Source organism: Ranitomeya variabilis, chromosome 3 (assembly GCF_051348905.1).
Source record: "Ranitomeya variabilis isolate aRanVar5 chromosome 3, aRanVar5.hap1, whole genome shotgun sequence".
NCBI classification, from domain to species: Eukaryota; Metazoa; Chordata; class Amphibia; order Anura; family Dendrobatidae; genus Ranitomeya; species Ranitomeya variabilis.
In genome coordinates, this window is record NC_135234.1 from 9,696,486 (window position 1) to 9,718,942 (window position 22,457).

General features: G+C 50.9%; 1 protein-coding gene across 2 annotated transcripts in view; it reads right to left on the minus strand.

Moving 5' to 3' along the window:
• Positions 1-22,457, minus strand: part of WARS2 (tryptophanyl tRNA synthetase 2, mitochondrial) — a 38,153-nt gene extending 15,696 nt beyond the window's left edge. Inside the window, exons 1-3 of one of the 2 annotated variants that reach the window (XM_077293610.1) lie at positions 22,309-22,457; positions 11,572-11,626; positions 11,221-11,301 (exon numbers count right to left, since the gene is read on the minus strand). In XM_077293610.1, coding sequence (XP_077149725.1) covers positions 11,221-11,301; positions 11,572-11,626; positions 22,309-22,433 — 261 coding nt within the window. In that variant the 5' untranslated portion in view covers positions 22,434-22,457. Of the gene's footprint in view, positions 1-11,220; positions 11,302-11,371; positions 11,627-22,308 lie in introns of both variants that reach the window. The other variant, XM_077293609.1, reaches the window with a different exon arrangement.

The following is a 22,457-nucleotide window of genomic DNA, read 5'->3' on the forward strand; positions in this document are numbered from 1 at the left end:
AGCTGCGGGCCCATCATACTGTGTATATGGGAGCTGCGGGCCCATCATACTGTGTATAAGGGAGCTGTGAGTCCATCACACGGTGTATAAGGGAGCTGCGGGCCCATCATACTGTGTATAAGTAAGCTGTGGACCCATCATACTGTGTATAAGGGAGCTGTGCACACATCATACTGTGTATAAGGGAGCTGCGGGCCCATCATACTGTGTATAAGGGAGCTGTGCACACATCATACTGTGTATAAGGAAGCTGCGGGTCCATCATACTGTATATAAGGGAGCTGCGGGCCCATCATACTGTGTATAAGGGAGCTGCGGGCCCATCATACTGTGTATAAGGAAGCTGCGGGTCCGTCATACTGTGTATAAGGGAGCTGCGGGCCCATCATACTGTGTATAAGGAAGCTGTGAGTCCATCATACTGTGTATAAGGGAGCTGCGGGCCCATCACACTGTGTATAAGGGAGCTGCGGGCCCATCATACTGTGTATAAGGGAGCTGCAGGCCCATCATACTGTGTATAAGGGAGCTGCAGGCCCATCATACTGTGTATAAGGGAGCTGCGGGCCCATCATACTGTGTATAAGGAAGCTGTGGGCCCATCATACTGTGTATAAGGGAGCTGTGAGTCCATCATACTGTGTATAAGGAAGCTGCGGGCCCATCATACTGTGTATAAGGGAGCTGCGGGCCCATCATACTGTGTATAAGGGAGCTGCAGGCCCATCATACTGTGTATAAGGGAGCTGCGGGCCCATCATACTGTGTATAAGGGAGCTGCAGGCCCATCATACTGTGTATAAGGGAGCTGCGGGCCCATCATACTGTGTATAAGGGAGCTGTGGGCCCATCATACTGTGTATAAGGGAGCTGCGGGCCCATCATACTGTGTATAAGGGAGCTGTGGGCCCATCATACTGTGTATAAGGGAGCTGCAGGCCCATCATACTGTGTATAAGGGAGCTGCGGGCCCATCATACTGTGTATAAGGGAGCTGCGGGCCCATCATACTGTGTATAAGGGAGCTGCGGGCCCATCATACTGTGTATAAGGGAGCTGCGGGACCATCATACTGTGTATAAGGGAGCTGTGGGCCCATCATACTGTGTATAAGGGAGCTGCGGGCCCATCATACTGTGTATAAGGGAGCTGTGGCCCCATCATACTGTGTATAAGGAAGCTGCGGGCCCATCATACTGTGTATAGGGAACTGTGAAGGCATATTGTGCATATGGGAGCTGTTGGCCCATTACACTGTATATAGGGGAGCTCTGGGGGGGCATTATACTTTCTATAGTGGAGTTCTGTCAGCATTATACTGTGTATAGGGGAGCTGTGGGAGCCTTATACTGTGTATAGGGAAGCTTTAAGTTCACAATAGTGTGTATAATGGAGCAGTACATGGGGAAACTTAGGGGACATTATTATTGTGCATATGGTCCAATATGGTGGTAAAGTCAATGTTCGTTTTTGTATATAGATTTATTTTCAATAACAGTAGGGTCATATTCTGAGGTTCCCCTATATTGACAATAAGTGCGCAACCGTAGCTGTAATCAGGGTTAGCTGGTTAGGGGCCCACTCAGATGTTTCACCCCCCCTAAGCTGAAACCCTAGCTACGCCTCTGATCTCACACCATCCTTATTGAAAAAATGACTAAGTATGGAATGGACAAGGCAACTTGTTAGCACCTTGCTCACTGGTCCCGGGGCTGTTGCTGCCGGCGCCGTGCTCGCTGATTCCTCCTCCTCCTTTGTTGCTCCCGCGTTGCTGCGGGCTTCTCTCAGGTCTGGCTCCCAGCGCGTGCCTGCTCGGGCGCGTCGGCGCGCTTCCTCCCTTCCAGCCGCGTGCTCTGTCTCTTCCCATATGCATCTTAGGGATCGAGCGCGCGCACATTCCTCCTTCTTATCCAGCACTGTGACCTGACCCAGCAGTATTGCTGGGCCAATAGGGGGCTGGCATTAGGTATTTCAGGCCACCCTCCCCTTGTGGAGGCGCCTGATTGTTGAGTTTCTCTCCCATTACCAGGCCTGTCCCTCTGCTCCTTGCTTATGTCCATACGGATACTGATCTCTGTGTCTTAACCCCTTGCCTCCCTGTTTCTTCTTGCCCAGTATCTCTTTGTCTTAACCCCTTGCCTCCTTGTTACCATTTCAGTGTCCGTCTCTGCCCTGTGTCCTCCAGGAACCTGTTACCATCTCCTCCTCAGTCTCCTCATTAGTCTGCTGACCTTCTTCTCTTTGGTCTCCCTTGCCCTGTTTCCTCTTTTTGTGGTTACTTATCCTGCTCTTTACCCACGCGGCTCTATCTCTCTTCCCGCGTCCCAGTCCCATCTCCGTGTGTTCGCTATCCTCGAGCCGACCCCTGGTCCTGGCATCCCTGGAACTTGAGGCCTCTGAGCTTGCTCCCAAACTATCCCTGTATAGGGGTTGATCCAATCTGGTGCACTCGCTTGGGGGAGGTTCGGTATCACGGTCCAGTGGGTCCACTCTTGGTACCTGCCACTTCCGGCATAACAGTACAATCAGGCCATGGACCCCGCTGAGACCTCTGCTCAGAAGGAGCTAGTATTTTTGTGAGAGAACCTGACTCGCATCATGTCTTTCATGAAGACAATGGACTCTCGCTTGTCTGCTTTACAGACCGCGGATCCTAGTAATGCCTCCCAGTTAGCCAGTCTCCAGCAAGAGTTGGTTCAGCAGCGCGATACCCAGGCTCACATTTTATTCTATATGGCTTCCGTGGATGACCGCCTGCTCTCCTTGCAGTCTGCCTCCTCGCAGTCACCATCCTGTGCCTCTGATCCCCTGTCAGCTTCATTTCCCCGTCTTGCTAAACCACCTCGTCATGGCAGTGACCCCAAGCTGTGTCGGGGTTTCCTTAATGAATGTCGCCTGCACTTTGAGTTGTTGCCCCAGCAGTTCCCCACCGACCAGGCTAAGGTGGCTTTTATCGTGTCCCATTTGGAGGGAGAGGACTTATCTTGGGTGAATCCTCTTTGGGAACGTGACAATCCCATTGTGTCCAGTATTGCTATCTTTCTGGACACCTTCCGGAGGGTCTTTGGTGAACCTGGACGTCTTGTCTCAGCCACAGAGTCCCTCTTTAATCTCCAGCAGGGCACCCTCACGGTCGGACAATACGCGATCTGCTTTCGCACATTGTCTTCAGAGCTGGGTTGGAACAATGAGGCCTTAGTTGGGGCTTTTTGGAGAGGGTTGTCTGGCAAGATCAAAGATGAACTTGCTGGACGAGATACTCCGACCACTCATTTCCCTCGCCAAGAGCATGGATTTATGCTTTCAGGGGCATTCTCGAGAGGTTGCCCGAGAAAGGAGACCTTTTAGGCCTTCTTCTTCTTCTGCCATTAGAAGATACAGTCCTCGTCCTTCAGGTTCTTCCGGCAGCACTGCACCTGAGCCTATGCAGGTAGACCGGGTTAAGTTGGCTGAACGACGTCGGAGAGAGAGGTTGGTGCAGGGCTTGTGCTTGTACTGCGGTGGAACATCTCATTTCCTGCGCTCATGTCCCGAGAGGCCAGGAAACGCCTCCACCTAGGTCAGGTAAGAGAGGCCTCCCTAGGTGTGTCAGACTCCTCTACTCCCCTTACTCTTTCTGTTTTGATTGTCCAGGGTCAGAGACATGGTTCTGAAGTGGGTGGCGTACGTGGATTCTGGCGCGACAGCCAATTTCATTCGGCTTAAGGAGGTGAAGAAATCCTGGTTCCCCGTGATCTCCTTAGAGCATCCTCATATGGTTGCCTCCATAAATGGGAAACTTCTGCAAGAGTCTGTCTCTATGGTTACTGAGAAACTGGTTCTGCAAATTGGGGCCTTACACTGAGAGAAAATCGCCTTCTATGTCTTGCCCAACCTGGCCCTGGAGGAATGGCGCTACCTACTGGAGGGGGCAGTCCATCCTTTTACCATCTTCACTGACCATAAGAACCTGGCCTACCTTCAGTCAGCCCAAAGGCTGAACCCCCGACAGGCCAGATGGTCTCTTTTCTTTGCTCGTTTCGACTTCGAGTTGCATTTTCGTCCTGGTCAGAAGAATGTCAAGGCTGACGCGTTATCTCGGTCTCTTCAGCCCCCTGACTTGGAAGAGGAGCCTTCTCACATTATTGATCCGCTCAAGATCATCACGGTGGCTCCCGTAAAACTAATTACCCTGCCTCCAGGCAAAACCTTCATTCCTGAGGCTGATAGGAGAATAGTCTTGCGTTGGGGACACTCCACCAAGATCTCTGGTCATTTCGGAGTCAAGAAGTCTCTGGAACTCATTTCCCGCTTCTACTGGTGGCCTTCTCTCCGTCAAGACGTGGTTGATTTCACTGCTTCATGCCCATCTTGTGCAAAGGTCAAGGTTCCCAGGCATTTACCTTCAGGGCTTCTACTTCCGTTACCTGTTGCTTCGTCCCTGTGCCAACATATAGACTTAGACTTTATTACTAACCTGCCTCGCTCCTCCGGTTATACAACCATTCTGGTGGTAGTAGACCGGTTCTTGAAGATGGCACATTTTGTTCCGCTTCCTGGGCTGCCCTCTGCTCCTGAATTAGCAAAGGTCTTTGTTCAGCACGTCTTTCGACTTCATGGATTCCCACAACATATTGTATCTGATCGCGGAGTCCAATTCACGTCCCGATTTTGGAGGGCCTTGTGTCATCTCTTGGAAGTAAAGTTGGATTTCTCTTCTGCATACCACCCGCAAACCAATGGCCAAGTGGAGCGTGTAAATCAAGTGTTGGCATCCTATCTACGTCATTTCTCCAACTCTGTTCAGGATGACTGGTCGTGTCTTCTCCCATGGGCCGAGTTTGCCTATAATAATCATCCTAACAAGTCTTCAGCCAAGTCTCCATTCTTTGTAGTTTTCGGCATGCATTCCAGCATTCCTTTACCAGTTTCTGCCTCCTCCGGGGTTCCTGCAGTTGACTCTGAAATCTTGGAATTCTCCAGAATCTGGCAAGAGACTAAAAAGGCGCTCGAAAAAAAATGGAGAGCGTATGAAGACACACGCCGACAAGAGGCGCTTGGATGCCCCAACTTATCTGCCGGGCGAGAAGGTTTGGCTCTCGTCTAAATATATAAAACTGAAGGTGCCTTCCTACAAGTTGGGTCCTCATTACATCGGTCCTTTTGAAGTCCTCCGGCGCATCAATAACGTAGCCTACAAGCTGAGGTTGCCTGCCTCGCTCTGCATTCCCAACGTCTTCCCCGTTTCTCTCCTAAAACCAGTCAATCTGAACCATTTTCATCCTGCTCCTGGCTCTTCTCCCCCACCGGTCTGTTCTGATAACGTTTTTGAGGTTAAGGATATTCTAGCCTCCAAGAAAGTCAGGGGCAAGACCTTCTTTTCAATTGATTGGAAAGGGTTTGGTCCTGAGGAAAGGTCTTGGGAACCTCGGGAGAACATTAATGCGCCCCGTATTTTTAAAAAATGTTGTCCAAGAAGAGAGGAGGGGGGTGTAAGGGAGAGGGTACTGTTAGCACCATGCTCACCAGTCCCGGGGCTGTTGCTGCCGGCGCCAGGCTCACCGATTCCTCCTTTGTTGCTCCCGCGTTGCTGCCGGCTTCTCTCAGGTCTGGCTCCCGGCGCGTGCCTGCTTGGATGCATCGGCGCGCTTCCTCCCTGCTGCCAGCCGCACGCTCTGTCTCTTCCCATATGCATCTTAGGGATCAAGCGCGCGCACATTCCTCCTTCTTATCCAGCACTGTGACCTGACCCAGCAGTATTGCTGGGCCAATAGGGGGCTGGCATTATTTATTTCAGGCCACCCTACCCTTGTGGAGGCGCCTGATTGTTGATCTTCGCTCCCATTACCAGGCCTGTCCCTCTGCTCCTTGCTTATGTCCATACCGATACTGATCTCTGTGTCTTAACCCCTTGCCTCCCTGTTTCTTCTTGCCCATTATCTCGGTGTCTTAACCCCTTGCCTCCCTCTTACCTTTTCAGTGTCTGTCTCTGCCCTGTGTCCTCTAGGAACTTGTTACCATCTCCTCCTCAGTCTCCTCCTTAGTCTGCTGACCTTCTTCTCTTTGGTCTCCCTTGCCCTGTTTCCTCTTTTTGTGGTAACTTTACCTGCTCGTTACCTGTGCGGCTCTATCTCTCTTCCCGCGTCCCAGTCCCATCTCCGTTTGTTCGCTATCCTCGAGCCGACCCCTGGTCCTGGCATCCGTGGTACTTGAGGCCTCTGAGCTTGCTCCCAAACTAACTATCCCTGTATAGGGGTTGGTCCAATCTGGTGCACTCGCTCGGGGGAGGTTCGGTATCACGGTCCAGTGGGTCCACTCTTGGTACCTGCCACCTCCGGCATAACAGTCTGCCGCCTCCGGCGTAACACAACTGTTAGGTGGATTCCTAACTGGTTTAGTGATCGGACCCAAAGAGTGGTGGTAAATGGCTGCACACCCAGTTGGAAAAATGTCTCAAGTGGGGTACCACAGGGTTCTGTCCTGGGCCCTGTATTGTTTAACATCTTTATCAATGATTTAGATGAAGGAATTGAGGGTACACTGATTACATTTGCTGATGACATAAAGCTAGGAGGGATAGCTAATACTAGAGAAGAGAGAGGATTCAAAAAGATATAAATAAACTGGAGCAGTGGGCAGCAACTAACACAATGGTCTTTAACAAGGAAAAATGCAAAGTCCTACATATGGGCAATAAAAATGAAAAAAGCATATACAGAATGGGAGGAATAGGGCTAAGCAACAGCACGTGTGAAAAAGACTTGGGTATACTAATAGATCACAGACTGAACAGGAGTCAACAGTGTGATGCAGCAGCAAAAAAGGCAAATACAATTCTGGGATGTATTAACAGAAGCATACAGTCTAGATCACGTGAAGTCATTATTGCCCTCTGCTCCTCTTTGGTCAGACCTCATCTGGAATACTGGGTCCAGTTTTGGGCACATTTTAAATAAGACATCAACAAACTGGAGCAAGTTCAGAGAAGAGCGACCAGAATGGTGACCGGTCTGCAAACCATGTCCTATGAGGAACGGTTACAGGATCTGGGAATGTTTAGCTGCAAAAAAGAAGACTGAGAGGAGACTTAATAGCTGTCTACAAATATCTGAAGGGCTGTCACAGTGTAGAGGGATCATCTTTATTCTCATTTGCACAAGAAAAGACTAGAAGCAATGGGATGAAACTGAATGGGAGGAGACACAGATTAGATATTAGAAAAAACTTTTGACAGTGAGGGTGATCAATGAGTGGAACAGGCGGCCACGAGAGGTGGTGAGTTCTCCTTCAAGGGAAGTCTTCACACAGAGGCTGGACCAGTGGCGTAGGAAGGGGGGTGCGGGGGGGGCAGGCCGCCCCGGGCGGCACAATGCGGGGGGCGGCACAATGTGGGGGTGAGGTCGTCAGTCTGGCGTATCTAGGGGGGGGGGCAGCCGGGGCATGTGCCCCGGCCGGGCGCAGCCGGCAGGGGGGCGCAGTCGGGCCGCCTAAAGCGGCGGTCCGCAGTGTCCCCCCCGGCGGCTGCAATCTGCCGCCCCCGCACTGGGAGTCAGCTGTTCGCTGTGCCGACTGTCAAGCTGACAGCCGGCACAGAGAAGCTGCGGCGCGCCGGCTCCCAGTGTTCAATTGTACTCGTATCTGTGATGCGAGTACAATTGAAGCTCTGACTCAGGTCATGTGATCACGCTGCTGACGTCACTCACCTGCGCGGCAGAGCAGGAGATGCAGAGCGGTGGTAAGTGCTCCAGTGGAGCTGAAGACACCGAAGGTGCAGGGGGGGGATTTACTGTGAGGGGGGATTTACTGTGAGTGGGGATGGGGGGGGGGATTTACTGTGAGTGGGGATGGGGGGGATATATTGTAGGGGGATTTTATGTGAGTGGGGATGGGGGGCATATATTGTGGGGGGGATTTACTGTGAGTGGGAATGGGGGGGATATATTGTGGGGGGGATTTACTGTGAGTGGGGATGGGGGATATATTGTGGGGGGATTTAATGTGAGTGGGGGTGGGGGGATTTAATGTGAGTAGGGGGATTTAATGTGAGTGGGGATGGTGGGATATATTATTGGATGGGGGATATTTAATATGGGTGGAGATGGGATTTATTGTGGGGGGAGATTTAATGTGAGTAGGGAGGGGGGGATTTATTGTAGGGGGGAGATTTAATATGAGTGGAGATGGGGGGATTTATTGTGGGGGGAGATTTAATGTGAGTGGAGATGGGGGTATTTATTGTGTGTGGGGAGAATTGGAGTGGAGATGGGGGGATTGAATGTGTGTGGGAGGAGATTTGTCATGGAGATGGGGGATTTAATGTGTGGGGGAGATCTGAGGACACAAAATGAAGAGCAAAGGGGGAGATGGGGGGCATATATGAGGAAACAGTATGGGGGATGGGTGCAGACAGCTTGGGGTCAAACGGGGGGATGTATGCGGACACAGTATGAGTAGCGATGTGAAAAACGTATGTGGACAGAGTTCGGGGAGTGAGGGTGTTGGGATGTGTGCATGCGTAGCATGGGGGACAGTGTAAGGGCACAGCCAGGAGGGGACAGTATACCAAGGAGGGGGAGTGTGATGAGAGGGGACAGTATAAATACTGGGCCCTATAGGGGGGGACACAGTGTGAGAGGACAGTGTGAAGAGGGGGCCGGTATGGAAAGGAGAGGTCCGTGTAAAGAGCGTGTACCATAAGAGGGACAGTGTGGGGGTCATATTTTGTGCAGACAATATAGTGAGGGGCAATTTTTCATTCAGGAGCATTATAATGACACTTGTATCTTTAAGAGCATCATGTGGAGACTTTCTGCAAAAGAGCGGAGAAGATGGAAGTCTGCAGAGACGGCCGTGGATGAGAAAACTCATCATGGGGAGAACGGCTCCAGAGGAGACGTCATCTATAAGGTACCTGGATGTAAATGTTATTTGTGATACTGACTAACTCTCATGTTTTTATTTATGTTAGGAGCATTAACCCCTTAGTGACGGAGCCAAATTTTTGAAATCTGACCAGTGTCACTTTATGTGGTAATAACTCTGCAACGCTTCAACACATCCCAGTGATTTTGAGACTGTTTTTTCATGACACATTATACTTTATGGTAATGGTAAATTTAGGTCAATATGTTTTGTGTTTATTTATAAAAAGTATCAAAAATTGTAGAAAAATGTTAAAAAAATGTGCACTTTTCTAAATTTGAATGATTATCTCTAATCCAGATGGTCACACCACAGCAAACCATTAATAAATAACATTTCCTACATGTCGGCTTTATATCAGCACCATTTGTAAAATGTTATTTTGTTTTGTTGGCATTTTATGAGGTTTAAAAATGTAGAATCAATTTTTCATATTTTCAAGGAAATTTACAAAATTTATTTTTTTAAGGACTTATCCATGTTTGAAGTGACTTTAGGGGTCCTATATATTAGAAACCCCCCAAAAGTGATACCATTTTAAAAACAGTACCCCCTGACATATTGAAAACTGCTGTCAGGTAGTTTGTTAACCCTTCAGGTGCTTTTCAGGAATTAATGCAAAGTGACATGACAGAAATGAAAATGTGTATTTTTATTACATAAATGCCTCTAACTTCTGAACAGAATACTACAGCCGTCTGACTCTAAGGCCACTATTTGGTCGTGAATTGCCATGGCAAACATCAGGACCACACAATCATGATCTGAGGGCACCAATTTTGATAAAGAGGAAGAAGCCACACTCTGTTGACCATTTATAATGATGCAGTCACTATTGACAGCAGCATCTAAGGGGTTAAACAGATTTGGACGGTGCAAACACTGACAACTTGCTGTATCATCCACGATCAGCTATAGTGGACAGCCGACAGCTGCTGGATTGTCACCTGTATGGGGAAGATATTCTCTTATATCTCAGGTCAGTTAAAAGACGTATTGGCTGTCATTAAGGGGTTAAAGGGGATGTCCAGGTTTGTGATGAGTCTGCAGTCATTCTTTGTGACTGCAGACTTCTGACTTCTCACAGTGCACCCTGCACGCTGTCAGGACTCTCCTGTGTTGGTGATTTACATACATGCGGTCACGTGCTGACTAGACATATGTGGCCTCCGTCAATGATAATGAACTGAGTGAGGCCGGGCACGTCTAGTCAGAATGTGGTCAGAAGGATACAAATCACATACTTGTGCTGACATGACTCCACCGGCCAGGGAGAATCCTAAAAGTGTGCAGTGCATTAGTTGTGAGAATTCAGAAGCTGCGATGTCAGGATTCAGCTCTGCAGGTTCCAGTCGTCGTCACATGGACACGTCACTCACATGCGACTTTCATACTTGTGGTCCTGTGACAACGAGCTTCTCTTCTGCTTCTCTCAGTTTTTACTGAACATTGGGAGCTTAAGGGAGGAGCTCGTCGGTACATGACTAAGGCTACTTTCACACTAGCGTCGGGAACAACCCGTCGCTGTGCGTCGGGCCGACGTTCCCAACGCTAGCGTGGTCTCCGCCGCACAACGGGGGCAGCGGATGTATTTTTCCCACGCATCCGCTGCCCCATTGTGAGGTGCGGGGAAGTGCGGGGAGGTGGGGGCGGAGTTCCGGCCGCGCATGCGCGGTTGGAAAAAGCGGACCGTCGGGAGCAAAAAACGTTACATGTAATGTTTTTTTCTCCCGACGGTCCACTACCACACGCCCAAGCGTCGCAAAACGGACGCAACGTTTGGCAATGCGTCGCAAATGCGTTGCTAATGTAAGTCTATGACGAAAAAACGTATCCAGCAAGAACTTTTGCTGGATGCGTATTTTCGGCAAAACGACGCATTTGCGACGTATTGCAGTTAACGCTAGTGTGAAAGTAGCCTAAGTGTGCAAATCGCATACATTCTGGGGGGGGGCGCCAAACTCGGGAACAGCCCCGGGCGGCAAAAGCTCTATCTACGCCCCTGGGCTGGACAGACATCTGTCTGGGATGATTTAGTGAGTCCTGCATTGAGCGGGGGGTTGGACCAGATGACCCAGGAGGTCCCTTCCAACTCTAACATTCTAGGATTCTGATTCCATCAGCAGAATAATGACTGAAGCTCTGGATGATAATACATGAAGTAACAGCAGAATAGTGAGTGCAGCTCTGGAAGTGACTGGAGCATTAGATATGATGTAACAGCAGAATAGTGGGTGCAGATTTCGGTGTGACTGGAGTGTGGCAGAACTATAAATGCTGCTCTTGCAGTACATTACTGAGTAGCTCCCGGGCTCTCACCTTCCACTGTGGCAGATGACGGAGCCGCGGCATTGATGTCAGACAGCCGAATATCCAGCCGAGCTGCGCGTGCTCTGGGACCTGCAGGAGAGGGGACATGATGAGAGCCCCCTGAGCGCGGTACCAGGGGGCTACATGTATCTGTACTGACCCGAGACTGCTGGAAGAGGCGGCTCTTGTCAGGGTTCACCCCACAGGCCAGCAGGCAGGCGGCCATGTCCAGCACGCTCCCCCGCAGGGTGTCCGGGTTTTGGGGTACAGTGATGGAGTGCAGGTCCACAATGCTGTACAGCACCGAGCTGAACTCATCCTGAAGGCGGACCCAGACCTGCAGCGCCCCCAGGTAGTTACCAAGATGGGGGGTCCCGGTGGGCTGAATCCCAGAGAAGACACGCGGAGAGGGACCCTGTAATACAGGAAGGAGAGTGAGACCACCGTGTATATACAGCCACATACACTGACCGGCAGTCCTATGTAACAGCACAGATAATGGAGACGTCACCTGCAGTCCTATGTAACAGCACAGATTGTACTCAGCTCTCCTACATCTGTGCAGCCAGCAATCATGCAGGCTGACACTAGAGGGCGCTCCACACATCAGTGATGATAGAACCTGACACTAGAGGGCGCTCCGCACATCAGTGATGATAGAACCTGACACTAGAGGGCGCTCCGCACATCAGTGATGACATAACCTGACACTAGAGGGCGCTCCACACATCAGTGATGATAGAACCTGACACTAGAGGGCGCTCCGCACATCAGTGATGATATAACCTGACACTAGAGGGCGCTGCACACATCAGTGATGATAGAACCTGACACTAGAGGGCGCTCCACACATCAGTGATGATAGAACCTGACACTAGAGGGCGCTCCACACATCAGTGATGATAGAACCTGACACTAGAGGGCGCTCCACACATCAGTGATGATAGAACCTGACACTAGAGGGCGCTCCACACAACAGTGATGGTATAACCTGACACTAGAGGGCGCTCCACACAACAGTGATGATAGAACCTGACACTAGAGGGCGCTCCATACATCAGTGATGACATAACCTGACACTAGAGGGCGCTCCACACATCAGTGATGATAGAACCTGACACTAGAGGGCGCTCCACACATCAGTGATGATAGAACCTGACACTAGAGGGCGCTCCACACATCAGTGATGATAGAACCTGACACTAGAGGGCGGTCCGCACATCAGTGATGACATAACCTGACACTACAGGGCGCTCCACACATCAGTGATGATAGAACCTGACACTAGAGGGCGCTCCACACATCAGTGATGATAGAACCTGACACTAGAGGGCGCTCCACACATCAGTGATGACATAACCTGACACTAGAGGGCGCTCCACACATCAGTGATGGTATAACCTGACACTAGAGGGCGCTCCACACATCAGTGATGATAGAACCTGACACTAGAGGGCGCTCCACACATCAGTGATGATAGAACCTGACACTAGAGGGCGGTCCGCACATCAGTGATGATAGAACCTGACACTAGAGGGCGCTCCACACATCAGTGATGATAGAACCTGACACTAGAGGGCGCTCCACACATCAGTGATGATAGAACCTGACACTAGAGGGCGGTCCACACATCAGTGATGATAGAACCTGACACTAGAGGGCGCTCCACACATCAGTGATGATAGAACCTGACACTAGAGGGCGCTCCGCACATCAGTGATGATAGAACCTGACACTAGAGGGCGCTCCGCACATCAGTGATGATAGAACCTGACACTAGAGGGCGCTCCACACATCAGTGATGATATAACCTGACACTAGAGGGCGCTCCACACATCAGTGATGATAGAACCTGACACTAGAGGGCGCTCCACACATCAGTGATGATAGAACCTGACACTAGAGGGCGCTCCGCACATCAGTGATGATAGAACCTGACACTAGAGGGCGCTCCACACATCAGTGATGATAGAACCTGACACTAGAGGGCGCTCCACACATCAGTGATGATAGAACCTGACACTAGAGGGCGCTCCACACATCAGTGATGATAGAACCTGACACTAGAGGGCGCTCCGCACATCAGTGATGAGTTAACCTGACACTAGAGGGCGCTCCACACATCAGTGATGATAGAACCTGACACTAGAGGGCGCTCCGCACATCAGTGATGATAGAACCTGACACTAGAGGGCGCTCCACACATCAGTGATGATAGAACCTGACACTAGAGGGCGCTCCACACATCAGTGATGATAGAACCTGACACTAGAGGGCGCTCCACACATCAGTGATGATAGAACCTGACACTAGAGGGCGCTCCACACATCAGTGATGATAGAACCTGACACTAGAGGGCGCTCCACACATCAGTGATGATAGAACCTGACACTAGAGGGCGGTCCGCACATCAGTGATGATAGAACCTGACACTAGAGGGCGCTCCACACATCAGTGATGATAGAACCTGACACTAGAGGGCGCTCCACACATCAGTGATGATAGAACCTGACACTAGAGGGCGCTCCACACAACAGTGATGGTATAACCTGACACTAGAGGGCGCTCCACACAACAGTGATGATAGAACCTGACACTAGAGGGCGCTCCGCACATCAGTGATGATAGAACCTGACACTAGAGGGCGCTCCGCACATCAGTGATGATAGAACCTGACACTAGAGGGCGCTCCACACATCAGTGATGATAGAACCTGACACTAGAGGGCGCTCCACACATCAGTGATGATAGAACCTGACACTAGAGGGCGCTCCACACATCAGTGATGATATAACCTGACACTAGAGGGCGCTCCGCACATCAGTGATGATAGAACCTGACACTAGAGGGCGCTCCGCACATTAGTGATGATAGAACCTGACACTAGAGGGCGCTCCACACATCAGTGATGATAGAACCTGACACTAGAGGGCGCTCCACACATCAGTGATGATAGAACCTGACACTAGAGGGCGCTCCACACATCAGTGATGATATAACCTGACACTAGAGGGAGCTCCACACATCAGTGATGATATAACCTGACACTAGAGGGCGCTCCACACATCAGTGATGATAGAACCTGACACTAGAGGGCGCTCCGCACATCAGTGATGATAGAACCTGACACTAGAGGGCGCTCCACACATCAGTGATGATAGAACCTGACACTAGAGGGCGCTCCACACATCAGTGATGATAGAACCTGACACTAGAGGGCGCTCCACACATCAGTGATGACATAACCTGACACTAGAGGGCGCTCCGCACATCAGTGATGATAGAACCTGACACTAGAGGGCGCTCCGCACATCAGTGATGATAGAACCTGACACTAGAGGGCGCTCCGCACATTAGTGATGATAGAACCTGACACTAGAGGGCGCTCCACACATCAGTGATGATAGAACCTGACACTAGAGGGCGCTCCACACATCAGTGATGATAGAACCTGACACTAGAGGGCGCTCCGCACATCAGTGATGATAGAACCTGACACTAGAGGGCGCTCCGCACATTAGTGATGATAGAACCTGACACTAGAGGGCGCTCCACACATCAGTGATGATAGAACCTGACACTAGAGGGCGCTCCACACATCAGTGATGATAGAACCTGACACTAGAGGGCGCTCCACACATCAGTGATGATAGAACCTGACACTAGAGGGCGCTCCACACATCAGTGATGATATAACCTGACACTAGAGGGCGCTCCGCACATCAGTGATGATAGAACCTGACACTAGAGGGCGCTCCACACATCAGTGATGATAGAACCTGACACTACAGGGCGCTCCACACATCAGTGATGATATAACCTGACACTAGAGGGCGCTCCGCACATCAGTGATGATATAACCTGACACTAGAGGGCGCTCCACACATCAGTGATGATATAACCTGACACTAGAGGGCGCTCCACACATCAGTGATGACATAACCTGACACTAGAGGGCGCTCCACACATCAGTGATGATAGAACCTGACACTAGAGGGCGCTCCACACATCAGTGATGATAGAACCTGACACTAGAGGGCGCTCCACACATCAGTGATGATAGAACCTGACACTAGAGGGCGCTCCACACATCAGTGATGATAGAACCTGACACTAGAGGGCGCTCCGCACATCAGTGATGATAGAACCTGACACTAGAGGGCGCTCCGCACATCAGTGATGATAGAACCTGACACTAGAGGGCGCTCCACACATCAGTGATGATAGAACCTGACACTAGAGGGCGCTCCACACATCAGTGATGACAGAACCTGACACTAGAGGGCGCTCCACACATCAGTGATGATATAACCTGACACTAGAGGGAGCTCCACACATCAGTGATGATATAACCTGACACTAGAGGGCGCTCCGCACATCAGTGATGATATAACCTGACACTAGAGGGCGCTCCGCACATCAGTGATGATAGAACCTGACACTAGAGGGCGCTCCATACATCAGTGATGACATAACCTGACACTAGAGGGCGCTCCACACATCAGTGATGATAGAACCTGACACTAGAGGGCGCTCCACACATCAGTGATGATAGAACCTGACACTAGAGGGCGCTCCACACATCAGTGATGATAGAACCTGACACTAGAGGGCGCTCCACACATCAGTGATGATAGAACCTGACACTAGAGGGCGCTCCACACATCAGTGATGATAGAACCTGACACTAGAGGGCGCTCCACACATCAGTGATGATAGAACCTGACACTAGAGGGCGCTCCACACATCAGTGATGATAGAACCTGACACTAGAGGGCGCTCCACACATCAGTGATGATAGAACCTGACACTAGAGGGCGCTCCGCACATCAGTGATGATAGAACCTGACACTAGAGGGCGCTCCACACATCAGTGATGACATAACCTGACACTAGAGGGCGCTCCCCACATCAGTGATTATAGAACCTGACACTAGAGGGCGCTCCACACATCAGTGATGATAGAACCTGACACTAGAGGGCGCTCCACACATCAGTGATGATAGAACCTGACACTAGAGGGCGCTCCGCACATCAGTGATGATATAACCTGACACTAGAGGGCGCTCCACACATCAGTGATGACATAACCTGACACTAGAGGGCGCTCCACACATCAGTGATGATAGAACCTGACACTAGAGGGCGCTCCACACATCAGTGATGATAGAACCTGACACTAGAGGGCGCTCCGCACATCAGTGATGATGATAGAACCTGACACTAGAGGGCGCTCCACACATCAGTGATGATAGAACCTGACACTAGAGGGCGCTCCGCACATCAGTGATGATAGAACCTGACACTAGAGGGCGCTCCGCACATCAGTGATGATGATAGAACCTGACACTAGAGGGCGCTCCACACATCAGTGATGATAGAACCTGACACTAGAGGGCGCTCCGCACATCAGTGATGACAGAACCTGACACTAGAGGGCGCTCCACACATCAGTGATGACATAACCTGACACTAGAGGGCGCTCCACACATCAGTGATGACATAACCTGACACTAGAGGGCGCTCCACACATCAGTGATGATAGAACCTGACACTAGAGGGCGCTCCACACATCAGTGATGATAGAACCTGACACTAGAGGGCGCTCCGCACATCAGTGATGATAGAACCTGACACTAGAGGGAGCTCCACACATCAGTGATGATAGAACCTGACACTAGAGGGCGCTCCACACATCAGTGATGATATAACCTGACACTAGAGGGCGCTCCACACATCAGTGATGATAGAACCTGACACTAGAGGGCGCTCCACACATCAGTGATGATAGAACCTGACACTAGAGGGCGCTCCGCACATCAGTGATGATAGAACCTGACACTAGAGGGCGCTCCACACATCAGTGATGATAGAACCTGACACTAGAGGGCGCTCCACACATCAGTGATGATATAACCTGACACTAGAGGGCGCTCCACACATCAGTGATGATAGAACCTGACACTAGAGGGCGCTCCACACATCAGTGATGATAGAACCTGACACTAGAGGGCGCTCCGCACATCAGTGATGATAGAACCTGACACTAGAGGGCGCTCCACACATCAGTGATGATAGAACCTGACACTAGAGGGCGCTCCGCACATCAGTGATGATAGAACCTGACACTAGAGGGCGCTCCGCACATCAGTGATGATAGAACCTGACACTAGAGGGCGCTCCACACATCAGTGATGATAGAACCTGACACTAGAGGGCGCTCCACACATCAGTGATGATAGAACCTGACACTAGAGGGCGCTCCGCACATCAGTGATGATAGAACCTGACACTAGAGGGCGCTCCACACATCAGTGATGATAGAACCTGACACTAGAGGGCGCTCCACACATCAGTGATGATAGAACCTGACACTAGAGGGCGCTCCGCACATCAGTGATGATAGAACCTGACACTAGAGGGCGCTCCACACATCAGTGATGACAGAACCTGACACTAGAGGGCGCTCCACACATCAGTGATGATATAACCTGACACTAGAGGGCGCTCCACACATCAGTGATGATATAACCTGACACTAGAGGGCGCTCCACACATCAGTGATGATAGAACCTGACACTAGAGGGCGGTCCGCACATCAGTGATGATAGAACCTGACACTAGAGGGCGCTCCACACATCAGTGATGATAGAACCTGACACTAGAGGGCGCTCCACACATCAGTGATGATAGAACCTGACACTAGAGGGCGGTCCGCACATCAGTGATGATAGAACCTGACACTAGAGGGCGCTCCACACATCAGTGATGATAGAACCTGACACTAGAGGGCGCTCCGCACATCAGTGATGATAGAACCTGACACTAGAGGGCGCTCCACACATCAGTGATGATATAACCTGACACTAGAGGGCGCTCCACACATCAGTGATGATATAACCTGACACTAGAGGGCGCTCCGCACATCAGTGATGACAGAACCTGACACTAGAGGGCGCTCCGCACATCAGTGATGATAGAACCTGACACTAGAGGGCGCTCCACACATCAGTGATGATAGAACCTGACACTAGAGGGCGCTCCACACATCAGTGATGATAGAACCTGACACTAGAGGGCGCTCCGCACATCAGTGATGATAGAACCTGACACTAGAGGGCGCTCCACACATCAGTGATGATAGAACCTGACACTAGAGGGCGCTCCACACATCAGTGATGATAGAACCTGACACTAGAGGGCGCTCCACACATCAGTGATGATAGAACCTGACACTAGAGGGCGCTCCACACATCAGTGATATAACCTGACACTAGAGGGCGCTCCACACATCAGTGATGATAGAACCTGACACTAGAGGGCGCTCCACACATCAGTGATGATAGAACCTGACACTAGAGGGCGCTCCACACATCAGTGATGATAGAACCTGACACTAGAGGGCGCTCCACACATCAGTGATGACATAACCTGACACTAGAGGGCGCTCCACACATCAGTGATGATAGAACCTGACACTAGAGGGCGCTCCACACATCAGTGATGATAGAACCTGACACTAGAGGGCGGTCCGCACATCAGTGATGATAGAACCTGACACTAGAGGGAGCTCCACACATCAGTGATGATAGAACCTGACACTAGAGGGCGCTCCACACATCAGTGATGATAGAACCTGACACTAGAGGGCGCTCCACACATCAGTGATGATAGAACCTGACACTAGAGGGCGCTCCACACATCAGTGATGATAGAACCTGACACTAGAGGGCGCTCCGCACATCAGTGATGACATAACCTGACACTAGAGGGCGCTCCACACATCAGTGATGATAGAACCTGACACTAGAGGGCGCTCCACACATCAGTGATATAACCTGACACTAGAGGGCGCTCCATACATCAGTGATGATAGAACCTGACACTACAGGGCGCTCCACACATCAGTGATGATAGAACCTGACACTAGAGGGCGCTCCACACATCAGTGATGATAGAACCTGACACTAGAGGGCGCTCCGCACATCAGTGATGATAGAACCTGACACTAGAGGGCGCTCCGCACATCAGTGATGATATAACCTGACACTAGAGGGCGCTCCGCACATCAGTGATGATAGAACCTGACACTAGAGGGCGCTCCACACATCAGTGATGATAGAACCTGACACTAGAGGGCGCTCCGCACATCAGTGATGATAGAACCTGACACTAGAGGGCGCTCCACACATCAGTGATGATATAACCTGACACTAGAGGGCGCTCCACACATCAGTGATATAACCTGACACTAGAGGGCGCTCCACACATCAGTGATGATAGAACCTGACACTAGAGGGCGCTCCACACATCAGTGATGATATAACCTGACACTAGAGGGCGCTCCGCACATCAGTGATGATATAACCTGACACTAGAGGGCGCTCCACACATCAGTGATGATAGAACCTGACACTAGAGGGCGCTCCGCACATCAGTGATGATAGAACCTGACACTAGAGGGCGCTCCACACATCAGTGATGATATAACCTGACACTAGAGGGCGCTCCGCACATCAGTGATGATAGAACCTGACACTAGAGGGCGCTCCACACATCAGTGATGATAGAACCTGACACTAGAGGGCGCTCCGCACATTAGTGATGATAGAACCTGACACTAGAGGGCGCTCCACACATCAGTGATCATAGAACCTGACACTAGAGGGCGCTCCACACATCAGTGATGATATAACCTGACACTAGAGGGCGCTCCACACATCAGTGATGATAGAACCTGACACTAGAGGGCGCTCCACACATCAGTGATGATAGAACCTGACACTAGAGGGAGCTCCACACATCAGTGATGATATAACCTGACACTAGAGGGCGCTCCACACATCAGTGATGATAGAACCTGACACTAGAGGGCGCTCCGCACATCAGTGATGATAGAACCTGACACTAGAGGGAGCTCCACACATCAGTGATGATATAACCTGACACTAGAGGGAGCTCCACACATCAGTGATGATATAACCTGACACTAGAGGGCGCTCCGCACATCAGTGATGATAGAACCTGACACTAGAGGGCGCTCCGCACATCAGTGATGACATAACCTGACACTAGAGGGCGCTCCACACATCAGTGATGATAGAACCTGACACTAGAGGGCGCTCCACACATCAGTGATGATAGAACCTGACACTAGAGGGCGCTCCACACATCAGTGATGATAGAACCTGACACTAGAGGGCGCTCCGCACATCAGTGATGACAGAACCTGACACTAGAGGGCGCTCCACACATCAGTGATGATAGAACCTGACACTAGAGGGCGGTCCGCACATCAGTGATGACATAACCTGACACTACAGGGCGCTCCACACATCAGTGATGATAGAACCTGACACTACAGGGCGCTCCACACATCAGTGATGACATAACCTGACACTAGAGGGCGCTCCACACATCAGTGATGGTATAACCTGACACTAGAGGGCGCTCCACACATCAGTGATGATAGAACCTGACACTAGAGGGCGCTCCACACATCAGTGATGATAGAACCTGACACTAGAGGGCGGTCCGCACATCAGTGATGATAGAACCTGACACTAGAGGGCGCTCCACACATCAGTGATGATAGAACCTGACACTAGAGGGCGCTCCACACATCAGTGATGATAGAACCTGACACTAGAGGGCGCTCCACACATCAGTGATGATAGAACCTGACACTAGAGGGCGCTCCGCACATCAGTGATGATAGAACCTGACACTAGAGGGCGCTCCACACATCAGTGATGATATAACCTGACACTAGAGGGCGCTCCACACATCAGTGATGATAGAACCTGACACTAGAGGGCGCTCCACACATCAGTGATGATAGAACCTGACACTAGAGGGCGCTCCGCACATCAGTGATGATAGAACCTGACACTAGAGGGCGCTCCACACATCAGTGATGATAGAACCTGACACTAGAGGGCGCTCCACACATCAGTGATGATAGAACCTGACACTAGAGGGCGCTCCACACATCAGTGATGATAGAACCTGACACTAGAGGGCGCTCCGCACATCAGTGATGAGTTAACCTGACACTAGAGGGCGCTCCACACATCAGTGATGATAGAACCTGACACTAGAGGGCGCTCCGCACATCAGTGATGATAGAACCTGACACTAGAGGGCGCTCCACACATCAGTGATGATAGAACCTGACACTAGAGGGCGCTCCACACATCAGTGATGATAGAACCTGACACTAGAGGGCGCTCCACACATCAGTGATGATAGAACCTGACACTAGAGGGCGCTCCACACATCAGTGATGATAGAACCTGACACTAGAGGGCGCTCCACACATCAGTGATGATAGAACCTGACACTAGAGGGCGGTCCGCACATCAGTGATGATAGAACCTGACACTAGAGGGCGCTCCACACATCAGTGATGATAGAACCTGACACTAGAGGGCGCTCCACACATCAGTGATGATAGAACCTGACACTAGAGGGCGCTCCACACATCAGTGATGACATAACCTGACACTAGAGGGCGCTCCGCACATCAGTGATGATAGAACCTGACACTAGAGGGCGCTCCACACATCAGTGATGATATAACCTGACACTAGAGGGCGCTCCACACATCAGTGATGATAGAACCTGACACTAGAGGGCGCTCCACACATCAGTGATGATAGAACCTGACACTAGAGGGCGCTCCGCACATCAGTGATGATAGAACCTGACACTAGAGGGCGCTCCACACATCAGTGATGATAGAACCTGACACTAGAGGGCGCTCCACACATCAGTGATGATAGAACCTGACACTAGAGGGCGCTCCACACATCAGTGATGATAGAACCTGACACTAGAGGGCGCTCCACACATCAGTGATGATAGAACCTGACACTAGAGGGCGCTCCACACATCAGTGATGATAGAACCTGACACTAGAGGGCGGTCCGCACATCAGTGATGATAGAACCTGACACTAGAGGGCGCTCCACACATCAGTGATGATATAACCTGACACTAGAGGGCGCTCCACACATCAGTGATGATAGAACCTGACACTAGAGGGCGCTCCGCAGTGGATTAATCATGTGACCAGTGCATCAGTTCCGGTGTCACCTGAGGTCGCCCCTGTCGGTCTGCGCACAATGTCCGGATCCCGTTTCTCCGCCGACTCCGCACTGCACGCCGCACCATGGAGAGCGCCATCTTACTGACGGCAGCAGGAGATAGGTCCCGCCCATAAGTCATGTGACGTTGTGACCAAT